Below are 21,167 nucleotides of genomic sequence, written 5' to 3' on the forward strand. Positions count from 1 at the left end.
AGATGTACTTTAATGTGCTCGTGGACACTCTGCTTGAATTCCTCCACCAAGATCAATTGTCACAACAGTTGGAAGACTTTCCCAATCCCCTTCGAATCACACCACTGATAAAACATGGTTTCCTTCATTCTGGCAAACTCCACATGGGTCTCACTCTCCCTCTTCCTGGCATTCCGCAATTTTTGCCGGTAAGCTTCAGGGACCAATTCATAGGCTTTGAGAATGGCTTTCTTCACTTCCTCATAATCTGTACATTGGTCATTCGGTAAAGCCGAAAATATTTCTTGAGCTTTACCCACCAAAACACTTTGCACTAACATAGTCCAGGACCCCACAGGCCATTTTAGCATTTCAGCCACTTTCTCAAAGTGTAAAAAAAACTTGGCTACTTCTTTTTCATTGAAGGGTGGAACCAGTCTCACATGTTTACCAACATCCCAAGTGTTCCGACTAGTTGTCGAAGTAGCCGGCATGGATGCTACCTCTCCCCGTTCTCTCATTAATTCCAGTTCCTTGAGTTTAATTTCCCTCTGACACTCCATCTCACGTTCTTTTAACTCCCTTTCGGCTCTTCTTTCCTCTGCTCGTTTTTCCTCGAGTTCTCGTTCCTGTTCTACTCTTTTTTCCACGAGTTGTCTTTCAGCTCTCCTTTCCTCTGTTCTTCTCTCCTCGAGTTCACTTGCAGCTCTCCTTTCCTCTGTTCTTTCCCCTGCTCTTCTTTCTTCTGCTTTCCTTTCCTCTGCTTTTAACCTTTCTTGGCTCTGCAATTGCATCTCCATTTTCCGGAGCTCCACATTTTCTTTTTCCTCTGGTAACCAATCCAAGGCTACCTCTGTCCATGTGCCCTGTCCCACCAGAGATTCTATCACCAATGTCTGCATCTCTGGTTTCTTCATATTAACTCGGACCTCCAAGTTAAAATGTCTGGCCAATACGAAGAGTTCCGATTTTTTTAACGCTTGGAACTGTGCCTCACTAGGGAACGCCGCTAACTGTTCTGCGTCAAACACCATGGTGACTATCAGTTAACACCTGTTAACCTTCACACAAAAATGTTCCTTTTTTTTTTTTTTGAAAATTTTGGGAATGTTCGGAAAAAATTCCAAATTTGGGAATTTTGGGAATGCTAGGGGATTCTATCCCGAATGAAGACGCAATTTCGAGCCCCCGAGTCAATTGGACGAGGCCCCAATTTCTGTTACGTGCTCCTCCCCGACCCCCTGGTCGCGATGTACCTCCGAGCCCCGAGAGGAGTCACGGTAGGAAAATGTGTTATTCTGTGTCAAAAATCAATGGTGAAACCACACCAATTGTTACTATCAAACAACTATTGTATTAAAAATCACACAAGAATAACAGTACAACAATGATAGCAATCAAAAGTACAATCAACATATATCTTATGATGGTACCATCAGCTAATATCAGGTAACTCACTGTGCTCCAAGTGAGTGAAAAAAGAACATTTCCCAATGTCACTATATTCCCGTCTTCGAGCTCAAGTTGATCCCCTCCAGCGATCGTCAAAAAGATGTCGAATCCAAACACGAATCCCATTCAGATGACAGGCCCAGTCATTCCGCCAAAACTGCACAAAGGCGTACGCGGCCAAAGCGGCAGAAAAGGGTCACGCGGCCAACACCTGCGAAAAGGCGCACTCAAGGCGACTGGGAAATTCACCCCCTCGGGTATGAATGTTTTACCGCTCCAAATCGGCGAACCTCAGTTTGTCTTCAAAATTCGCGTTGCACACACACATCCCAGATAGATATTCATATTCATATTTATATACACTCACATCCCAGATAGACGTCTGAATGGTGAAAACGGCTGAAGCGAAGCAAAGACCTTTCACGATGAGCAAAGCGCGCGAGTCAAAATGGCCGACGGCTCGTACTTGAGACGTAATGACACAACGATGATTCCTCGGAATCCAATGCCAAACCTGACACGCAGGTTGATCAGTCACAGCGATAACAACCCTATCACAGGAATCCCTTTCCAGGAAACCCAAAGTTCACTCGTGACTCTTGCTCGACAACGTTCGCTCAGGACGAAGAAACGACTCGCTTCTTCTCCGACTTCACTCGCTCCGCCTCCTTTCTCCTCGTCTTCTTCCGGTTTGTCGTCTGGTTCCCGATCCGGTTTCCTATTTCTTTTAACATTAACTTTTAACTTTTGAAACGAGAAATATCTATTCCCTTTAAATGATAACAATAATAATACATGGAATCGGAAATATTTACAGTGGATGCAAACCACCACAACGGAAGTGACGAATCCGTAACATAATCCATAAATAAAGACAGTGTGTTTGAAGGCTTGGCTTGGTGTGCTTCAGGCTGTAACAACACACACACACAGACACACACACACACACACACACACACACACTCACACACACACACACCTTTGATATTGTATCAGCAGTCATTTATGTTTTGTGGATTTGTTTAAAGGGGTGATCAAGAGTACAATTTGTATGATAGTCTCCACAACTGTTGTTTAGCAACTTGGTCAAGAACATTCCACCTGGATTATTGACTTTTGCTAATTAAAATCCGTCATGCTTTTGTTTATGGAAGTCCAGGAAATTGATTGTGATGATGAACAATAACAATGTGAACACATTATTTTTGATTGAGTAAAGTATTAGAAAAGTAAGACGAAAACACACCAGCAGACCAGCGGGCTGTGCAATGGCAGCTGAGGCACATGTGACAGACTTGGAGGCCGAGGTTAGCAGTGTGGCTGTTTCACCATGGGATTGCACTTCTGAAGGGGTTGGCACTTTGTGGACTGTGGGAAATGCCAAACCAGGTGGTGGTGATGGTGTATGAGGAGACATAGAGGTTGGGATGTGCTGGAAACCACTCGCCAAGTGAAAATTGGTGTAGATAGATTGGGAAGCTGGAGGGAGCATCAAAGCTGAGAATAAAATAAACCAGTGCATAACCAGGTATGAATGGACAGGTGGGTAGGGGGAGGGCAAACTGTTGCATACAAATCATCTTCGAATTCCACACTTACATTATACTTAATTCTCAAGTTCCTTTTACTGCAACTGGATATAATCTACAATAAAAAAAACCAGAATCATGCTGTGTGTGTGTGTGTGTGTGTGTGTGTGTGTGTGTGTGTGTGTGTGTGTGTGTGTGTGTGTGTGTGTGTGTGTGTGTGTGTTAGTTAGCAAAAGTACTCAGGCAACGCAGAGTCACTTTGTGACAGGAATATGAGGAGAGAGGGGCTGAGGGAAGGGAGACAGAGGAGGGGTGGGGTAGGGGGTGAAAGGGGAGGAAGAGGGGAAGGAGGGTAATGGTGGGTGGGGGAGGAAAGAAGGGAGGAGGAGGGGTGAGGATGAAAGAGAGGGACGGGAAAGACAGAGAGGTGTGGGTGGAGACACAGAGAGGGGAAGGGGAAGAGAAGAGAGGGGAGATATAGAGGGTGGGGGAGGGGGGGAAAGAGAAAGGAGGGGGAAGTTTAGCAAAGATAATGATATGTTATGCTTAATGAATACACACACACACACATTAAGTTGTTACGGTAATCTATTCATACATATGCACGCATAAAGTACATCAAAACGACAACCCCAAAGGTTTAACTTGAAAGACGTTATTTTTACCATGCGCGCCCACGAAGCTTAAAGCAGAGTTAGGCATTCGGTTGCGTATGAAGTGTGGCGTGTGTCTGCATTTTTAAAATTCATTTTCTCGGAAACCGTTGGTCCAATTGACACAAAATTTCACCATGGGTGCGCCACCGCCTGCAGAATAGTTTTATTCTTAAGTATGACATCATCGGTCACGTAGTACGGACGCCATCCGGGAAAAAGTTTGCACCTCAATATATCAACAAAACCGCTCAATGAAAAAATTGAGACCTGACTCATTGTCAAGTACTTCTCATGGGGAATAAGATATGTTAATGATTATTTCATCTTGCCTTCGTTATGACGTCATTCGATAAATACAACACTGATCCATCTGATCATTATTTTATTTTTTTCAGCAACTGTTGGTCTGATGGACACTCAATTTTCACCAAAGGAGCACCTCCTCCTTTAGAATATTTTAATGATAAACATGATGTCATTGGTCATGTGTTTCATGCGCTATCTTCGAAAAACCGAAAAACGTTGCACCTCTATCTCTCCAAAATGGCTCTTATGGAAAAAATTTAAATGTGGCTCATTGTAAATAACTCCATATGGGGAATAGGTGTTGTTAACGATGACGTCATTGGTGCCGGAATTATGACGTCATAATTCGACAGGGACAACGCTTGGTCTGATCACTTTGAAATTTATTGAGCATGATCTATGCAGCAATTATATTCGAGAATATAAATTTATGATGTCATCGCTCACGTGGTCTGGCAGCCATATTGGATCAAAAAAAAAAAGAAACGTTCAAAAACAGAAGAGTTGGCTCACACCAAGTTGACTGCGCATGGAAAGTATTCTATAAATACCATCTAGTTTATTACAGGGTGAAAACTGCCGTTGGGATCTGGGAAGGTAAGTCTCTGGTTTACCCCCTCCCTCTTGCTTCCCCACGCATATTCTCTGCTATATTTTTGAACTGAACGTCTCAAAGTAACAGCTCGTTTGGTCATCCATGCTACCCTACAGTCATCACCAAGGGTAGTCATGCGACAATGGTGTCAAGGAGTGGGATAAAGAACTTTCTGACACCACAACAACAGGTGTCAGGAGTAAGGGATTCAAACCTGGCGGACACTCGGTGTTTGAAGGTTGTGAGTTCGACACCCGCTGGGTGCAAATTGCACCCAGCATTCAGATTCAAAAATTATCATAGTACCGGGGTGTCAAATTTTGTTGTAGTAAATTGGTGTACGAGGCACAACATCGCGTTTTTGAAAAATGTTAATTTTTTTCTTTCTTTCTGAGGTAAAAATACGTGGGCGGGAGAACTGCTTTCTCATCGCAGATGGCAGAAGCGAGTGAGATAGCCGAGCGGGTTGGGGAGCTCGAATAATTTGGAAGTGAGCCGGGGATAGAGGGGCATGAGAATCCGAGTGAAACCTCCCCCGTCCCGAGTATTAGCTCACCCTCCTCTCCCATGAAGGAGTCAGGGACAATGGGAACAGACCCGAAAGCTTCCCGGCCATGTTTGCAGAATTAATGAAAAAAATGAACGAGAATAGTGAACGATTGGCTGAACAATTGGGGGGTCAAATTAATGGATTGGAAAACAAAATGGATACCCAAAGGAATGAAATGAGGGGAATGGAAGAGCGATTGGAGAACAAAATTAATGCTCAAACTGACAAAATTGATGGATGCACAAGTGAATTGAAGGGATAATAAAAAAATGACACACATGGGGAACAGGAGAAGCATGGGTGGCAGAATTTGAATCAAAATGGGGGGAGTTGACAGTGGGAATGGAAGAGTGTGAGACCCAAGCTGATGTGCTTGGGGCACAGGAGGTGGAATGTTTGGAAGTAAATGGGGGAAACTCAAATTTAAATTGGGAATGTGTGGCTGGAAAAGTCCTGGAAGGCTATCGGGCTGGTGTGGATGCCGCAATGCAACAACAAGGGGAGGAATTTGGATTTGTGCAGCACCAGGCCGGTTGTGCGGAGCAACAGGGGGTAAAAATATCGGGGGTCCTTGTAACGGAACCGCCTGGGTACTTATGGATGAAGACCTGTTGGGGCCGCAATTGATTGGGGTTGATAAAAGTAATGATTTGACCCAGCGGCTGGACACCTGTGACGGTACCACCGAGGAGGAGGTTGCTCAGGTCCAACAGGGTCTGGAAGTTGAGGTGTCGGTCCGTTGATGAGATTAAGGTGACCGAGGGGACCCTCACCATGGACAATTGGGTACAAGAGGCTTCGAAAGTGCATACCCAGCAGGGGGGTGTTTTGGCTCCGAGCTGGATTTGGACATCGAAGAGCTGGGATATGGAGCCTCGGAAGAAGTTGTTCCCATGGAGAATTTGGAACAGCCGCAGGGTGGGGCAGAACAACTCGAGGAGGGGCTTGTTACCTGCAGCTGCGGTTGCACACACGAAGCCAAATTTTTTGAAAGGAAATTTTAAATTAAATTGCAATGGGAATTTGATTTGGAGCAGCTTTGGAGGGAATTGGTCCCTGGGCTGCAAAATTCGGACCAGGAGAGGTCATTGGGGTCGGTCTTGTGTAAAAGTTGCCCCTTTCAAAATCGGATTATGCCAGCCAGCTGGGGGGCTGTGCTGGCATTATTTGGACGTGGGGTCCGACCAAGGGTGTTGGGGTGTGACCTGGGCCCCACGGGGGGTCTGGTGGAGTGTGGTGTCCCTTGTCCATCAGGGCGCCGCCCGAGCGAGTGTCTCGGGCCAGCAGGGTCACTGGACCATGGTGGGGGTTAAGACCTCCGTGGGTCCGAGGTGGTTTCTCACAGGTACCTAGGATGGTGTATAATGAGGACAACTAGGGGGTGGTGTCGTGGGCCGTGCTTTGGTGGTGGCACCACGGACGGCATTCAAGGGCCTGATGTTGTGACCGCCTGGGCATGTGGCCTGGCAGCCTCTCCCTGAGACTCTAGGACAGCCAGCATGTGGTGACCTGCCATGCTGTGCTGGTTTATGGACGTGGGTCAAACCGCATGGGCAGGAATGAATATAGCCCACCAGACAACCATTGGGGCATCTGTGGAACATGATTGTGTGAGAGTGATCTTCTTCAGACTATGGTCCGTTGTGATTTGTGGACTCTCGGCTTGAGAAGAGAGCCATAGGATTGGCGGATCGGGAAATTTGTAACGAGCCGAGCATACAGGGCCATGCTCGGCTGGCATGTGTATGGAGAAGCACCCTTCTTTAGTGAGATTGGTGAGTTGTGAAAAATAATTGACATGGGTAATCCGAGGGTTAGGTGCAAATTTAAGGGTGAATTTTGTGAGGCCATGGTGGACACTGCACAGTGGCACCATCATTGATCCAGATGTGTTAGACTGAAGTGTTGTAGGCTGGAATAAAATTGATAAGAGTAGCAGGACAAAGCCTTCAACTGGCTATGGGGGCAACGGCGCCAATATTTCGGACGTGTGGTTGTGGAGATGTAGTTGGGTAGTCTGGAGGTCAACGTGGTGCTGTGGGTGTCTGAGGTGTGTGGACCATGTCTTCTGGATGAGTCTCCTGGGGGAGCATGGCTGTCTGCTAGACCCTGGGCATGGTCAAGTGTCGGTGGGCACTGGGGGCTGCAGTTGATCAGACTGGGGGATGTCAGAGGTGCAGGGGAGGTGATGTGGATGCCACGCACTGCGACCGTTCCCCCCCAGGTCCAAGGTTTTGAGAATGGTTGTCCCGATGGCTCTTGCACGGTAAGGGGGAGGAGCTGTCGTGGCCAATGGTAGTAGTTTAGTGAAGGTCACCTGGGGAGGTAGATCCACATGCTTGCCAGTACAGAGGACAAAAGGAAATTTGGAAGAATTGGATTGGCCCCATGGGATAAATTTTGGGATTCTGTAAGGTGGGTGGCGCTCTTGGACCCGACCAAGCTGCAACTACCTGCACTTGAGGTAAGTGCCTTGATATGTACTGTCCCAGGCTTCAGGACTTGCTCATTTTGAATTGGGACATGAGTGATTTGGAATAAGGGGTGGGTGAGAGTGATGGCATGGCCGGTGAGGGGATTGGAATGTGTGCCACAAAGTGTCTTGTGGGTGGCGTTTGTTTATGTGTGGAGGTTTCTGTGTTTTTGTGTGGTCGTGAAAATGGAAATTGAGTTGTGATTGAATTGTGATGGAGGTGATGGTTATTGAAATGTGGTTAAAATGTGAATGGGGATTTCATATGGAAGCAGGCCATGGCAGCATCTTTTTGTGACATCTTTGATTGAAAATGTGGTTGAGAATTGAATGGCAGCGGGGGAGGAAATGTTTTTGTGGGTGGGGAATGTGTGTTTGTCCGCAGGTACGGATCAACCTCTGGAGGAGCGGTGACTGTGGCCCCCTCTGCGGTAATTGCCCCTGGCAGACTGGTGTCTGGAAATTGGGAGCCTGTCGGGGTGGGGTCTGTTTGGGCACGCTGCGGTATGGAGAGACCCTCGGCGACCCGTGAGGCTGTGTGGAAGCCTGAGGCGATGGAGCCTGGTGTGGAGACCTCCCAGGCGGGATGACAGAGCGTAAGGGGCTGTTTGGCTGTCATGTGGCCAAGAGTTAAAGGGTGGGTGGGGGGGGGGGGGGGTAAAGAAGTCGTAAGTCGGGCGACTTGTTTTTGGACTGTGGGCACCACAGCCTGAAGCGCCCCCACCATCTTGCTTGTACAGTACCTCCCCGCTGCCTAGGAGAAATGCACACACATGTGTAATGACATCATGGTCCCGCAGGGGGGTGAAATACGTGGTTTGATGATATATGCTTTGATGATTTTTGAAACGTGTATGAATGATTATGGGATTTGTGTGAATGGATGTGGGCGAAATCCACCGAGCCATGTCACTCACCTGTAACACCAGGACAGGGCCCGTGGAAATTTGGGGTACATTGGGATGGCCCTGCAGGTAACGTTGGGTATTGTGGCATCCACCGGGGGACGTGGTCCAGAGGAAGGGGTTGTACAAACCTTTCTGAATTTTTGCAATGGTTGATAAGTTTTGTGGTTAAGGTAGGTTTTTGTGTTTTGATTTTTCTCTTCCTCCCCAGGAGTTAGGAACGAGGATTCTAAGGATTGTAAACATTTGAAATGTGAATTTTTGCTTAAGGGAGTATAATGTTAAGGAAAATAGGTAAGTAGCTACAGCTCACTTCCCACAGCCCTCCTGATTTATTTCATGGGTTAATTAAGTGTGAGTCGGTCAGTGTTAAGACTGCGATGGTCGCGTTTGCAATGAACCTTGCGGGGGCTACGGTTCCGGGGGGGGGGGGGGGTGTTACGTTTGTAGTGGTTAGGCAATGATTACCTTAGAAGCAGGTAGAGTGTATAGATTAGTTTGCTCCGACTGTCATGAAGAAGAAAAACCACCTCGATATACTATATGTAGGAATCTGGTAGACCGTGTGTTTGGATGAAATGTATATTCGTCCCCATTATGAGGAGTGGGGTATGTTAATTAGCTCAGGGATTATGGGTAATAATTGCGCCCAGAGTGAGCGCGGCACTCCACCAGTCCTGGTTTTTACCGCCCACGCTCTGTGCGGAAGAGCGAGCGCATTTTACCGCGAAGGCCTGAGACGACTTTGACGATTCCTGGCGAGACGCACCGATCGAGTTGAGCTAAGTGCAATAAAATTGCACCTTCTATTTTTACATCATTATATTTTCCTTTGTCCGTGTTTTGGTCTGGTGTGGAGGGTCCCCCAAGTTAGTAAATTTAGTTATCGTGCGTTTCATTGTTACGGGCATTTTCTTTAATAAATCGGCTTATTTTTGTACATTTTAATTCCGTTTCGTTTGAGTTATTTATTACAGGGAGAAGACTGCCGGGAAGGTAAGGCCTCCTCCCTCTTGCTCCCCCACGCGTATTCTCCGCTATATTTTTGAACTGAACTCCTTGGAGAAACAGCTTGTTTGGTCATCCGTGCTACCCTACGGTCATCATAAAGGGTAGGCATGTGACAGTATATCTATATACGTAGTATATATATTTGTGCAGCGTCTGTCTTGTCCTGTCCTGTCCTGTGTTGTGTTGTCACTGAACTACTTTCTCAAACTTTTGTGAAATCGTACCAAACTTCTGGTATGCACATATCTCTCCCGTCCGTATGTCCTAAGGGTATTTTCTTTTAAAAAAATTCCAATATTATTATTTATTTATTTTTGGAATGTTTTTGGGAAAACAATTTTTTTTCAACTTAAATTGTTTATAAAATGTGATATCACGTATATTACAAATACATTTGTGCAAAATAATTGTTTGAATTATGATTGGTTTAAACCATGACAAAACGGCAACTCGGGTACAGTCATTTATCTATATATCTACACATCTGGGCAGTGTCTGTGTTGTCACTTAACGACTCCCTCAAACTTTTGTTTCCGTGATTGTGAAGTGTTTTTAATAACGTTGTGGTGGTTTTGAATCACGTGGTGGTGAGGTATTTTGAATTATGTGGTGGTGAGGTGTTTTTAAATGACGTGGTGGTGAGGTGTTTTAATATCACATGGTGGTGAGGTGTTTTTAAATCACATGGTGGTGAGGTGTTTTGAATTACGTGGTGGTGAGGAATTTATAATTACGTGGTGGTGAGGTGTTTTTAATTAGGTGGTGGTGAGGTGTTTTGAATTAGTTGGTGATGAGGTGTTTTGAATTATGTGGTGGTGAGGTGTTTTGAATTACTTGGTGGTGAGGTGTTTTTAAATGATGTGGTGGTGAGGTGTTTTTAATTTTGTGGCTGTGAGGTGTTTTTATTACGTGTTTTATGGCTGAGGTGTTTTTAATTTTGTGGTGGTGAGGTGTTTTTATTACGTGTTTTATGGCTGAGGTGTTTTTAATTTTGTGGTGGTGACGTGTTTTTATTACGTGTTTTATGGCTGAGGTGTTTTAAATTTTGTGGTGGTGAGGTGTTTTTATTACGTGTTTTATGGCTGAGGTGTTTTAAATTTTGTGGTGGTGAGGTGTTTTTATTACGTGTTTTATGGCTGTGAGGTGTTTTTATTACGTGTTTTATGGCTGTGAGGTGTTTTTATTTTCGTCGTGGTGAGGTGTTTTTATTACGTGTTTTATGGCTGTGAGGTGTTTTTGTTTTCGTGGTGGTGAGGTGTTTTTATTACGTGTTTTATGGCTATGAGGTGTTTTTAATTTCATTGTGGTGAGGTGTTTTTATTACGTGTTTTATGGCTGTGAGGTGTTTTTATTACGTGCTTGATGGCTGTGAGGTGTTTTCAATTTCGTGGTGGTGAGGTGTTTTTAATTTCGTGGTGGTGAGGTGTTTTTATTACGTGTTTTATGGTGGTGAGGTGTTTTGAATTACTTGGTGGTGAGGTATTTTGAATTACGTGGTGGTGAGGTGTTTTGAATTACTTGGTGGTGAGGTATTTTGAATTACGTGGTGGTGATGTGTTTTGAATTATGTGGTGGTGAGGTGTTTTGAATTACTTGGTGGTGAGGTGTTTTGAATTACATGGTGGTGAGGTGTTTTGAATTACGTGGTGGTGAGGTGTTTTGAATTACGTGGTGGTGATGTGTTTTGAATTACGTGGTGGTGAGGTGCAATCGTCCCAAACTTCCAGTCTGCACCTACTCCTCCCCTATGTATGTGCTGAGGGGTTCTTTCTTGAAAAAAAAACATTCAACCTTAATCTTCAACCTAAATTGCCTATAAAAATGTCATATCACAAACACAACAAATACATTTGTGCAAAGTAATTGTTTGTATTATGATTGGTATAAATCATGGCAACACAGCAACTCAGGTACAGTCATTAGCCTCAGCTAAAATAAGCCTGTTTCTCAGTATCGACGCTTGGTGAGGCGAGCGCAGCGAGCCGAGCCAAGCTAGTACAGTGAAACCTTGACTTACGAGTTTAATTCGTTCTGTGACCGAGCTCGTAACTCAATTTGCTCGTTTCTCAAATTAAATTTCCCCATTAAAATGCATTGAAATGCTATTAATCCGTTCCAGCCCGCCAAAAACCACACCAATTTTTTTTTAAATATACAGTATATAGAAAAATATCTCGCGCTTTATATTTCACCTGTATGCAGCATACAAGTTGGCAGGATGGCCTGGACTGGAGGTACGCACACTTGACTCTAAACTGTCCAGCCTGGGTTTGAATCCCGACCCAGCTATAACCTGTCATGGGTGAATCACAGGCAGGGTGATTCATCAATGTGTGTACCGCTAAACTGGGCGCCCCGTTTGCATCCCATTAGTTGTTGGATGTTAAGGATCTCACCGTGTTTTCCACAAAGAGAAGGCGAGCTATCGCCGGCACTCTGAACAAGTTGTGGCCTGGCATGCTCTTCTCCTCTGCCGTTATATACGTCCTCCTCGGCATCTTTTTCCAGAAGAGCCCTGTCTCGTCACAGTTGAAGATTTGCTGGGGGATGTATCGTTCGGCTTCTATCAGTTCGGCAAAAGTTATAATAAAATCTTCAGCTGCCTTCACATCCGCCTCACCAAGTCGACAACACGCACACCTCGCTCATGTTTTTCGACGATTGCGTGTTTTATATCCAAGCACATCATCCTCTTCTTCTTCTCAGTACTGCCCTTGGCACTCAATTTCTTAGGACCCATGGTTAAAACTAAGAAATTTTCCAAAATAACCATAATGCGAAAACAAAGCAGCAGCGATATACGGCAGAGATGCTTGCACGGCAAGATAACCACGTGACCTGAACCCACCTGGTGGCGGGTGGCGTAAGCTCCAAAATAACCAAAATGCGAAAACAAAACAGCAGCGATATACGGCAGAGATGCTTGCACGGCAAGATAACCATGTGACCTGAACCCACTTGGTGGCGGGTGGCGTAAGCTCGTAACTCAGATCTCGGCTCGCATCTCAAAGCAATAAACCGCCCGAGCGACGGCTCGTATCTCGGAAAACTCGTAAGTTGGTGCACTCGTAAGTCAAGGTTTCACTGTATATATATATTTAAGAAACGGGAAGTAAATTCCTGCGTGGGGCTAGTGTGAAAGAATTCTGACTCAACCCGGGACTCAAACCCAGGAACTCATCACTTATGCGGCGACAGCCCACTGAGCTATTGAGTCTCGGATATCCTCAAAGATTTCTCACACTAACACTGCGAGCTCTCACAACATATATATATATATATATATACACTATTTTGCGAAATAATTTAGTCTCGGAGATTGTTCATCTGTTAGCACTCTACAGTATACTAACTACGGTATTTAATGCAAATATATTCACCATGTATGTTGTTGCTTGAAGCAATGTTCCAAGGTAGCAAAGGGCTTTGTAGTGAACCCAACTGTGAGTTGAGTACATTGTGCAAAGTGCTGTTGGTGACACAGAGCGTTGTGCTGTTGGATTTGGCTGCAAGTACACACAGGTGATAAAAACGATCAACAAAAATCCCTAAAATGACCCAGGTACATTGTGTATTAATGTTTTATTTTTATTCCTATTGTGTTTTGCGTGTTTTTCATCATTTGGCTGTCCCAAACCGTATCCTGTTGTGTTGAATTGTTTAATTTGTGACCCTAGTTAAGTCGGGTCTACTTGTGATAGTCGGGTGTACGTCCACTCTGTTTCTCCAACTCATTTTTGCTCCTTTATCCCAGTTATTGTTACTTCTGATCCCTCAGCTCAATCCATTTCCCTCCATCCTCCCCCCTCCTCCCTCAAAAATACAAACAACATAATCACTCTTCATTCCCTCCGAAAAAATCCCAACAACCAACAGCAACAACATCGCAAAAGAACAACTAGATTAATAACAAGAAAATACCAAGAAAATAACAAGAAAGTAACCAAAAATAGCAACTAATAACAAGAAAAGAAAAGAAGAAGAACAACAACTCATTATCCTATCCCTTCTTCTTTTCATTACCCCCAAACTGAATGTTCACCGAATAAAACGTTTCTCTTCTTTAAAAGCTCTTCGTAATATGAAAAATACTCTTCCAAAATGTTTTTTAAATGCCTTACTCTGCTTATTACTCCATCTGGAACAACCCATTCATTCTTCTTCTTCTTCATCACATATCTTCCTTTTCTCTTTGACATGCTTATTTTCCAAAACCTCCTCAGTACTAAACGCTTAGTTCATATCCAGCCTGCTTTTTCATTTACAGCCAAAGTTTTCTCCATGCCTTCAACCAAAAACGTTCTCATCACCATCCGCCCACCCATGAAGTTTGTCGCAGGTTATCCAGTGTGGGAATTCTGAGGCGTCCACTTCGCAGAGGTTGTGTACACATGACAATAATTTGCCCTTGATAAAGATGAAGAATGAATGATGAAGCTGTCTTCCGACGCCTTTTAGCGAGGATTTCTCAAATGAGAATCAAGAAGACTTCAACTAAACTTGAACTTCGATTTATTCAATCATTGTGGAGAGAAACTCATCACTACTACACATTTATGCCACTACTACACAGAAACGACGCGTCTTCACAGGCACAATACAGATTCTCTCTGTGCCCCTTTGTCCCATTAAATAGGCCCCGTTCTGTTTGATCTCCTAAGCCAGAGGTCTGGGGTCACTGAAAGAATGCCAAGGATCCCGTCTTCGTGGCACCACCGGCATCTGCTTCTCATTGTCCAGCCTGCTAAGGAGTTTACACAAGATTGTGATAAGAAAAAAGGAGACTAGGATTGTGATTTGGGCCGGAAAGGTCAGCATTCTCCTGACCTCTTCCATCACATTAATTAACCAATGCATTCCAACCCAGGCTGTGTCCACACTCTTACCTCTGGGCCTTTCACAGAGGTGACAAAGGTCATTTTACAGATAACCAATTGCCGTCTTGGTTCCATATTCATTCCCTTGCTCAGACTGCACACATAAAGTCTTAAACCGAAATACAATTTAACTGTTTGGCAATAACTTGCCTAATACAGGCAGTCCCCGGGTTACGGACGAGTTCCGTTTTTAAGTCTGTCTGTAAGTCGAATTTGTGTGTAAGTCGGAACAGTTACGTACGGTTCACATCTAGCGTCAATTAGTCAAATGTTTGTCTTGGTATATAGTATATATTTTACCTAAAACATCTATAGGTATAAAAAACATGAAAGAAACATTTCTTAAACTGTTTAGATAGAAAAGAAAAGTTAATGATTAAAGGTTAACACTTACTCTCGTTCCAATTGATGTCTTGCAAACCTTGAAACGATCATACCTTGATATATCTCTCCGAGATGATGGGCCTGGTGCTGGAGAGTATGGACCTGGTGCTGGAGAGGATGGACCTGGTGCTGGGCAATTTTCTTAAAGTAAGCATCAAGGGTGGCTTGAACAGAGCTTTTCTCATATTTCTCTTGTCTACCGCTCCCCTTATTATATACTTTGTGTGTCTGTTTGATTTTTTTTCTCTGTGTGATCAATGTTAGCTCTTTAACGAGCCTCGATTCTGTATACAACAACAAAAAACAATTTTTTTTTTTTTTTTTTTTTTTTTTTTATACATAATAGGCTTTACAGAGGTCGGTTCGTAAGTACGGGCGTTCGTAAGTCGGGCGTTCGTAACCCGGGGACTGCCTGTATGTCCTTTATAATTCCACACCCTTCAAGTTCATTCATGGTCTCAAACCCCTCTATATCAGCACCATCTCCCCCAACTGCTCCCCCCTCATCCCACCCCTTCTCAGCTTCCACCCCAATCCTGCCCTTCTCTGCTTCTCCCAACCCCAGTGCTCCCCCTCCCAGCTATGCTCCTGCTCCATCGTGCCTCCCACAGGACGTCCCTGACTCCTTCGTGTCTCTCCATGGCTATTATCTCCTCCACTTTGATCGACATGAGCCCCATCCTGGCAGTGGAGTTGCACTGTAAATCAAGAACTCCATTTCTCACTCTCCGTGTACTGCTCTTATGCCTCACAAATCCCAGGAGTGGCTGCAACTTCCCCCTCCGCTCCCACCACATGTTTGTCTGTGTGTTGTGCCGTCCTACCAACAGTGACGACTCCATCTACATCTCTCTCAGGTGACATAGACCAACATTTAGCCACTCATCCCAACTCTCTTTTCCTCATGTGGTGATTTCAATTGTGACCATGCTAATTGGCTGGATGTTGGGACCTCTCTCACCAGCAATGACACTTCTGCAAAGGACATCTGTGACTCCATGGAACTGACTCAACCTGTAAACTTTACCCATCTGGATTTCTCCCAATGGAAAATCTTCCCTTCTGGATTTGGTCATGACCAACTTCCCCACCAATGTATGTTGCTTGTCCTCTGCCCCAAATGGCTCATCTGATCATGTGCTTGTGAAGATCAACATCTCTCTGGCAATTCTCAGAAAACAGCCTCAGCACCAGCGAGTCTGGCAGTTCCCTCAGGCAAAATGGCAGGGACTGCAATCAGCAATTGTACTTCAGGACTGGTCTCCTATATCTACTGCTCCTGATATTAATTCAGCCTGGCAATTCTTACACATGAACCTGCACTCCCTTATGTACCGTCTAATCCCATATCGTCTTCAGTTATCTTGCCCATCCTCCCACCCTTGGTACACTGAACACTAATTGGTTTGATGAGACAATTGCCTTAAAACAACTTGCATTCTTCTCCTGGAAGGCAAATCCAACTGAAGGCAACCTCAGATCATTCCACAAAGCCCACAATAAGTGCGTTTCTACTCTCAGGATAGCCAGAAAACAACAACTGTCCAACCCACGTAAACCCCTCGGGCCCGATTTTTTTATGCCATGAAGACACTTTGGTGCAACACAGGTGGTTGAGGTTGTGGTCAAGTTTGATCAGAATTGCTTGTGTATTTTCTGAGAAAAAAGCAAATACCTATTTTGGGGGGAAACCTCCCCACGCCCCCAATAGAACCCCTCAGGGCCCGATTTTTTTTTTTTAATGCTGTGAACAAACTTTGGGTGATTAAGGTTGTGGTTAAGTTTCATCGCAATTTTTTGTGTAGTTTCAGAGAAGAAAGCATATTCCTATGGGAGGTCAAACTTTGGATCCACTTTGACTTCAGGTAAAAAATCCCTCAGGAGGGATTTTGGTAGGGTTAACGAGATTTGAAAAGATCATGGTTTTGGATTCGGGATAATCTGAGATGGTGGGGAACAGCTTTTTGAAGACCTGAAGGGAAGAATGAGATTGAAGAAGATGTGAAAGTTGATTCCACAGGTAGGAAAAAAGAAACTAATGAGTGGAGATTATGAGTGATCCTGGATTTAGGTTGTTTTTACCAGAAGAGGGTTGATGGTGGATTATGTGAGCCTTGCAGAAACCTAAGGGGGGGGGGGGGGGGGGGAGCTGTAGGGAACAAATCATGGAAAAAGCAGAGGTGCAAGACCAGAAAGGAGGTGGTAGAACACAGAGAGATCACCAAGCTGCCTGCGATGGCAAAGTGACAAGCCCTTCGACTCGGCTTCAGTGTGGGAGATTCCAATGATCTAAAAGGCCTTGGTTTCCACAGTTGGCCAAGTTGAGCAAGATGTAAGTCAGGGGGGCCTGCCCAGTGGGGATGGTAGTTCTTCAACAAGCTGCAGATGACGGCGTTGTAGGTGGATAGGAGTTCAGGTGTACCGAGTAAGGATTTTCTACGACGGAGAACACCCAGTCAGCGGCTGGCTTTGGAGGCCAACGTTGAAATGTGGTTTACCAAAGAAATATCGTGGCTGATAGTGAGACCCAGGAGTTTGAGTGACTGAACCTCCTCAAGAGGATTGTGAAGAAAGTACATCAGGGTTTGCCAGACAGCCATTTCAGAGAGAGTGTGAGATTTGTCAGGATTTAAAGGTATATTCCAAATATTTGACCAGCTTGTGATTTTGGTCTGAAGAGAGGGAAGAGGCTGCAGCTTGCCTCTCTGAAGGATTAGGGATGTAATGGAAAAGGGTGGAGTCATCAACAAATAGATAGAGGATTTTCCAGAGAGTCAGTGAAATCATTTATGAAGATCAGGAATATGATTGGGCCCAGAAAACTGCTTTGGGACACTCCAGCCTTGACAGAGAGATGAGATGAAAGAATTTGGTTGAGTGCCACACGATGGCTACCAGAGTAGAGGAAGTCAGAAAGCTATGTGTGGAATTGGCCATGGATGCCATAGGCAAAGAGTTTGGAGAGCAAGGCAGGAAGCCAGACTACATCAAAAGCATGAAATGTGTTGAGAGACGGCCCTGATCTCATGTCTGACATTAAAGGCCTCCGTCCATTGTTGTGTGAGTAGAAGCAGCATGTCCAAGGTGGAGTGACCTGTTCTGAAACCAAATTGCTGATCTGAGATGATGTTGTTGGAGAAAAGGAAGGATGTCACATGAACTGTGATGATTGATTCCATGACCTTACTGATGATTGGAAGGAAGCTGATAGGTCTGTAGTTGAGGTGTTCAGATTTTACACCTTTTTATACAGACTTGGCATTTAATATTTTTTTTTTCTTGACTTGGGTTTACTTTCTTAACTCAGTATATCAATCTGGTGAGTTTCTTTTACACTTTGGTGATTTATTTGTTAAAAGAACCATGTCACTGATTCTCTGTCGCAGCAAGAAGTCAACAACAGGATTATATCACAGGTGGCATGGCAAAATGTACGGACAGGTGCATTTGATGATTGGCTTCACAGTGGGTATACAAGGGTTGTTGCGTTCTGTATTCGTGGAAAACAACTGCTGCACATCTCCAAAAGTTATTGCTGCTTCCTCTGGAGATGGTCCGTCAACTCGACAATGCTGTTTGTCATGGAGTGGTGGCTTTACGAAATTACGGCATGAAACAGCGTGCTATTGCTCGGCAGTATGGCATCACTCAAGGTCAGGTGTCAGATCCTGAAACGAAATGCTCAGAGGGGTGTCCCTACTCCAATACCGAGGCCAGGACGTCCCCGCAGAACCACAAGGAGGGCTGATCGCCAGCTGCACCGGTTCGTCCGCAATGGCCGTACCAAGTCAGCTAATCGGCTTAGGGCTGAGTGGCAGCAACTGACAAATGTGCCTGTATGCATAAGGCTAGTCAACCAACGACTGATTCAAGCAGGCTATCGTGCCAGGTGTCCCCTGAAAAAGCCACGCCTGACCAGACAACAACACTGCCAGCGCCGATTGCAGTGGGCCAGAGAGCACCGTCAATGGCAGCCAGGACACTGGAACCACGTGATCTTCAGTGACGAGTCTAGATTTCTGGTATATCGTCAAGATGGCCGCATCCGAGTGCGCAGACAAGTGCATGTAGCCTACAACAAAGATTGTATCGTGCCAAGAGTCCAAGCTGGAGGTGGTGGGGTGACCGTTTGTGCTGCTTTTCATGCAGGGGGCATAACTGACCTGGTTGTTCTGAATGGAAACCTGAACCAGTTCAAGTACAGGGCCATTCTGGAAGAAACATTGCTTCCATTTGCTCGTGCAGCCTTTCGAGGAAACTTTTTTTTCTTTTTTTTTTTTGTATACTGAATCGAGGCTTGTGAAAGAGCTAACATTTACTTCACAAACAAATCAACCAGACAAACAAAACACACAAAAAGAGGGAGCGGAAAACAAGATGGGGAGGGAAGGGGAAGCACACAAACACAACATTTGAGAGCAGGGAGATGTGTGGAAGGGAGAGGGCTTGGGGGGAGGAGGCGTGGGAAGGGGGGAGGGGGGGTGGAGGGAGAAGTATAAAACACAAGGACACCAAGGACTTCCAGGACAGAAGTTGGTATTTCAAAAAAGTGGAATTGGGGTGAAATTAGCGGGGGTAGAAAAGATCAAGGTTTTGGATGGGGGAAGATAAGAGATGGTGGTGAACATGAGTTTTAAAGACCTGGAGGGTGGAGTGGGATTGAAGAGAGTGAGGGAGTTTGTTCCAGAGGCGGGAGAAGAGACGAATGAAGGAGTGAAGGTGAGCAGAGAGTCTTGATTTTGGCAGTTTGACCATAAGAGGGTTGCAGGCAGATCTTGTGCGACCTGTAGGAATATTTGCGGGACAGAGCCCAGAGAGAGCTGGGGGGGCAAGGCCAGAGAGGAGTCGGTAGAAGATGGAAAGACCACCAACCTGCCTGCGGTGAGTGAGTGAGAGGCCCTTGGAGTTAGCTTCATCGTGGGAGATTCCAATGATTCTGAATGCTTTGGTTTCAACAGCGTGAAGACGAGCTAGGTGTGAGGCAGGAGCACCAGCCCAGAGGGGAGAGCAGTATTCCATTGAGCTGCGGATGAAAGCCTTGTATGTGGTGAGGAGCTCAGGTGTGCCAAGGAAGGACTTTGCACGACGGAGGATGCCCAGTCGGCGACTGGCTTTGGAGGCCAGATTTGAAATGTGGTTTTCCCAGGAAAGATCATGGCAGATAGTGAGACCAAAAAGCTTGAGTGACAGAACTTCTTGGAGACGATTATTCAGAAAGTGGATGGGAGGGTTGTCCAGTCGGTCTTTTCGGAGAGACATCGTAAGAGTGTGAGATTTGTCAGGATTGAAAGACGTGTTCCACTTGTTTGCCCAGTCTGTGATTTTGTCCAGGTCTGCAGAGAGTGAGGAGGCAGCAGACTGCCGATCTGAGGGATGAAGAATGGAGCGACAGAGAGTAGAGTCATCAGCAAAGAGATACAGAGGATTTTCGAGAGAGTCAGAGAGATCATTGATGAAGACCAGAAAAAGCACAGGGCCCAGAACACTGCCTTGTGGAACTCCAGCCTGAACAGGAAGAGGAGATGAGAGAAACCCATTCAGGGCCACACGTTGACTACGACTAGAGAGGAAGTCCGCCAGCCATGCGTGGAGATTTCCATTGATACCAAAAGAGGAGAGTTTGGTGAGCAGAGCGGCGTGCCAGACCGTATCGAAGGCACGTGATATGTCAAGGGAGACTGTTCTAATTTCCTGTTTGGCATTGAGGACCTCCATCCATTGTTGAGAAAGCAGAAGCAGCATGTCCAGAGTAGAGTGTCCAGGTCTGAAACCAAATTGATGATCAGAGATCAAGCCATTGGAGAAGAGGAAAGATTTCATATCTGAAGCAATGATGGATTCCATGACTTTGCTGATAATTGGGAGAAGGCTGATTGGTCTGTAGTTGCTGGGATCTGTTTTTGCACCTTTTTTGTGCAAAGCGGTGATGTTGGCAGATTTCCAAGCAGATGGAAGATGACCTTGAGCAAAAGAGAGGGTGAAGAGAACAGAGAGAGGGAGTGAAAGAGCAGAAGAACAGGATTTTAGGACCCGTGGGCTGATGCCGTCAGGTCCAGTTGCAGAATCCGAGTCGAGAGTTGACAGAAACCTTTCCACCTTGTCAGGAGGAAAGGACACAGAGTCCAGGAGCAGCTGGGTACGACTGGGTACGGTGGGTACAGAGAGGGATGGGTTTGGGACAGAAGATTTCGAGGCAAACACAGAGTTGAGGCATTCAGCTTTTTCACGCGCGGAGTCAGCCGTGTGGCCATTTGAGGTGAGGGAGGGGATGGAGGGGGAACAAACACTAGAAACAGATTTGACCAGACGCCACCAGGATTTGGAAGAGGGAGACATAAGAGAGTTCGGTCCTGAGAACGGAGAGATATTGTTTCCTGGCTCTCCTGAGGGTGGACACACACTTGTTTCGGGCTTTGTGAAAGGAAATGAGATTTCCTTCCGTTGGATTTG

The 21,167-nt window shown here is 45.4% G+C and overlaps 1 protein-coding gene across 1 annotated transcript in view; it reads right to left on the reverse strand.

Moving 5' to 3' along the window:
* BICC1 (BicC family RNA binding protein 1) overlaps positions 1-21,167 on the reverse strand; it is a 564,931-nt gene that overhangs the window by 151,461 nt on the left and 392,303 nt on the right. The window contains 2 exon segments of the mRNA XM_078784015.1: positions 2,678-2,928; positions 12,837-12,962. Coding sequence (XP_078640141.1) covers positions 2,678-2,928; positions 12,837-12,962 — 377 coding nt within the window.

This window comes from Myxine glutinosa, chromosome 8, assembly GCF_964187855.1.
Source record: "Myxine glutinosa chromosome 8, kmMyxGlut1.1, whole genome shotgun sequence".
NCBI lineage: Eukaryota > Metazoa > Chordata > Myxini > Myxiniformes > Myxinidae > Myxine > Myxine glutinosa.